The 222-nt window shown below is 64.4% G+C and overlaps 1 protein-coding gene across 1 annotated transcript in view; it reads right to left on the reverse strand.

Moving 5' to 3' along the window:
* Positions 1–222, reverse strand: part of LOC102672092 (acetylcholine receptor subunit alpha-L1) — a 107,885-nt gene that overhangs the window by 7,765 nt on the left and 99,898 nt on the right. The window contains exon 7 of the mRNA XM_031509882.1: positions 1–222. Within this exon, the coding sequence (XP_031365742.1) occupies positions 1–222 (222 nt within the window).

Raw genomic sequence — 222 nt, forward strand, 5'->3', positions numbered from 1 at the left:
CGAGGGTAGGGGCTCCTCGAAGCAGGGCGCTACGGTCGTGCCCACGGTGGCCACCGCGCCAAGGTCGTATCTGGTCGCCGACGGTGGCAGACCGTGGGCAGGTATCTCGTACTCCCCGCTGAACCTGTTGCCGTAGTACGCGTCGTACTTGTCAGTCTCTTGTACATGGAACACATCGGTGAGCATGCCCTCGGCCGGTTTCCCGTTGGCCGCCTCCACGTC

This window comes from Apis dorsata, unplaced genomic scaffold, assembly GCF_000469605.1.
Source record: "Apis dorsata unplaced genomic scaffold, Apis dorsata 1.3 scaffold_19, whole genome shotgun sequence".
Lineage (NCBI taxonomy): Eukaryota > Metazoa > Arthropoda > Insecta > Hymenoptera > Apidae > Apis > Apis dorsata.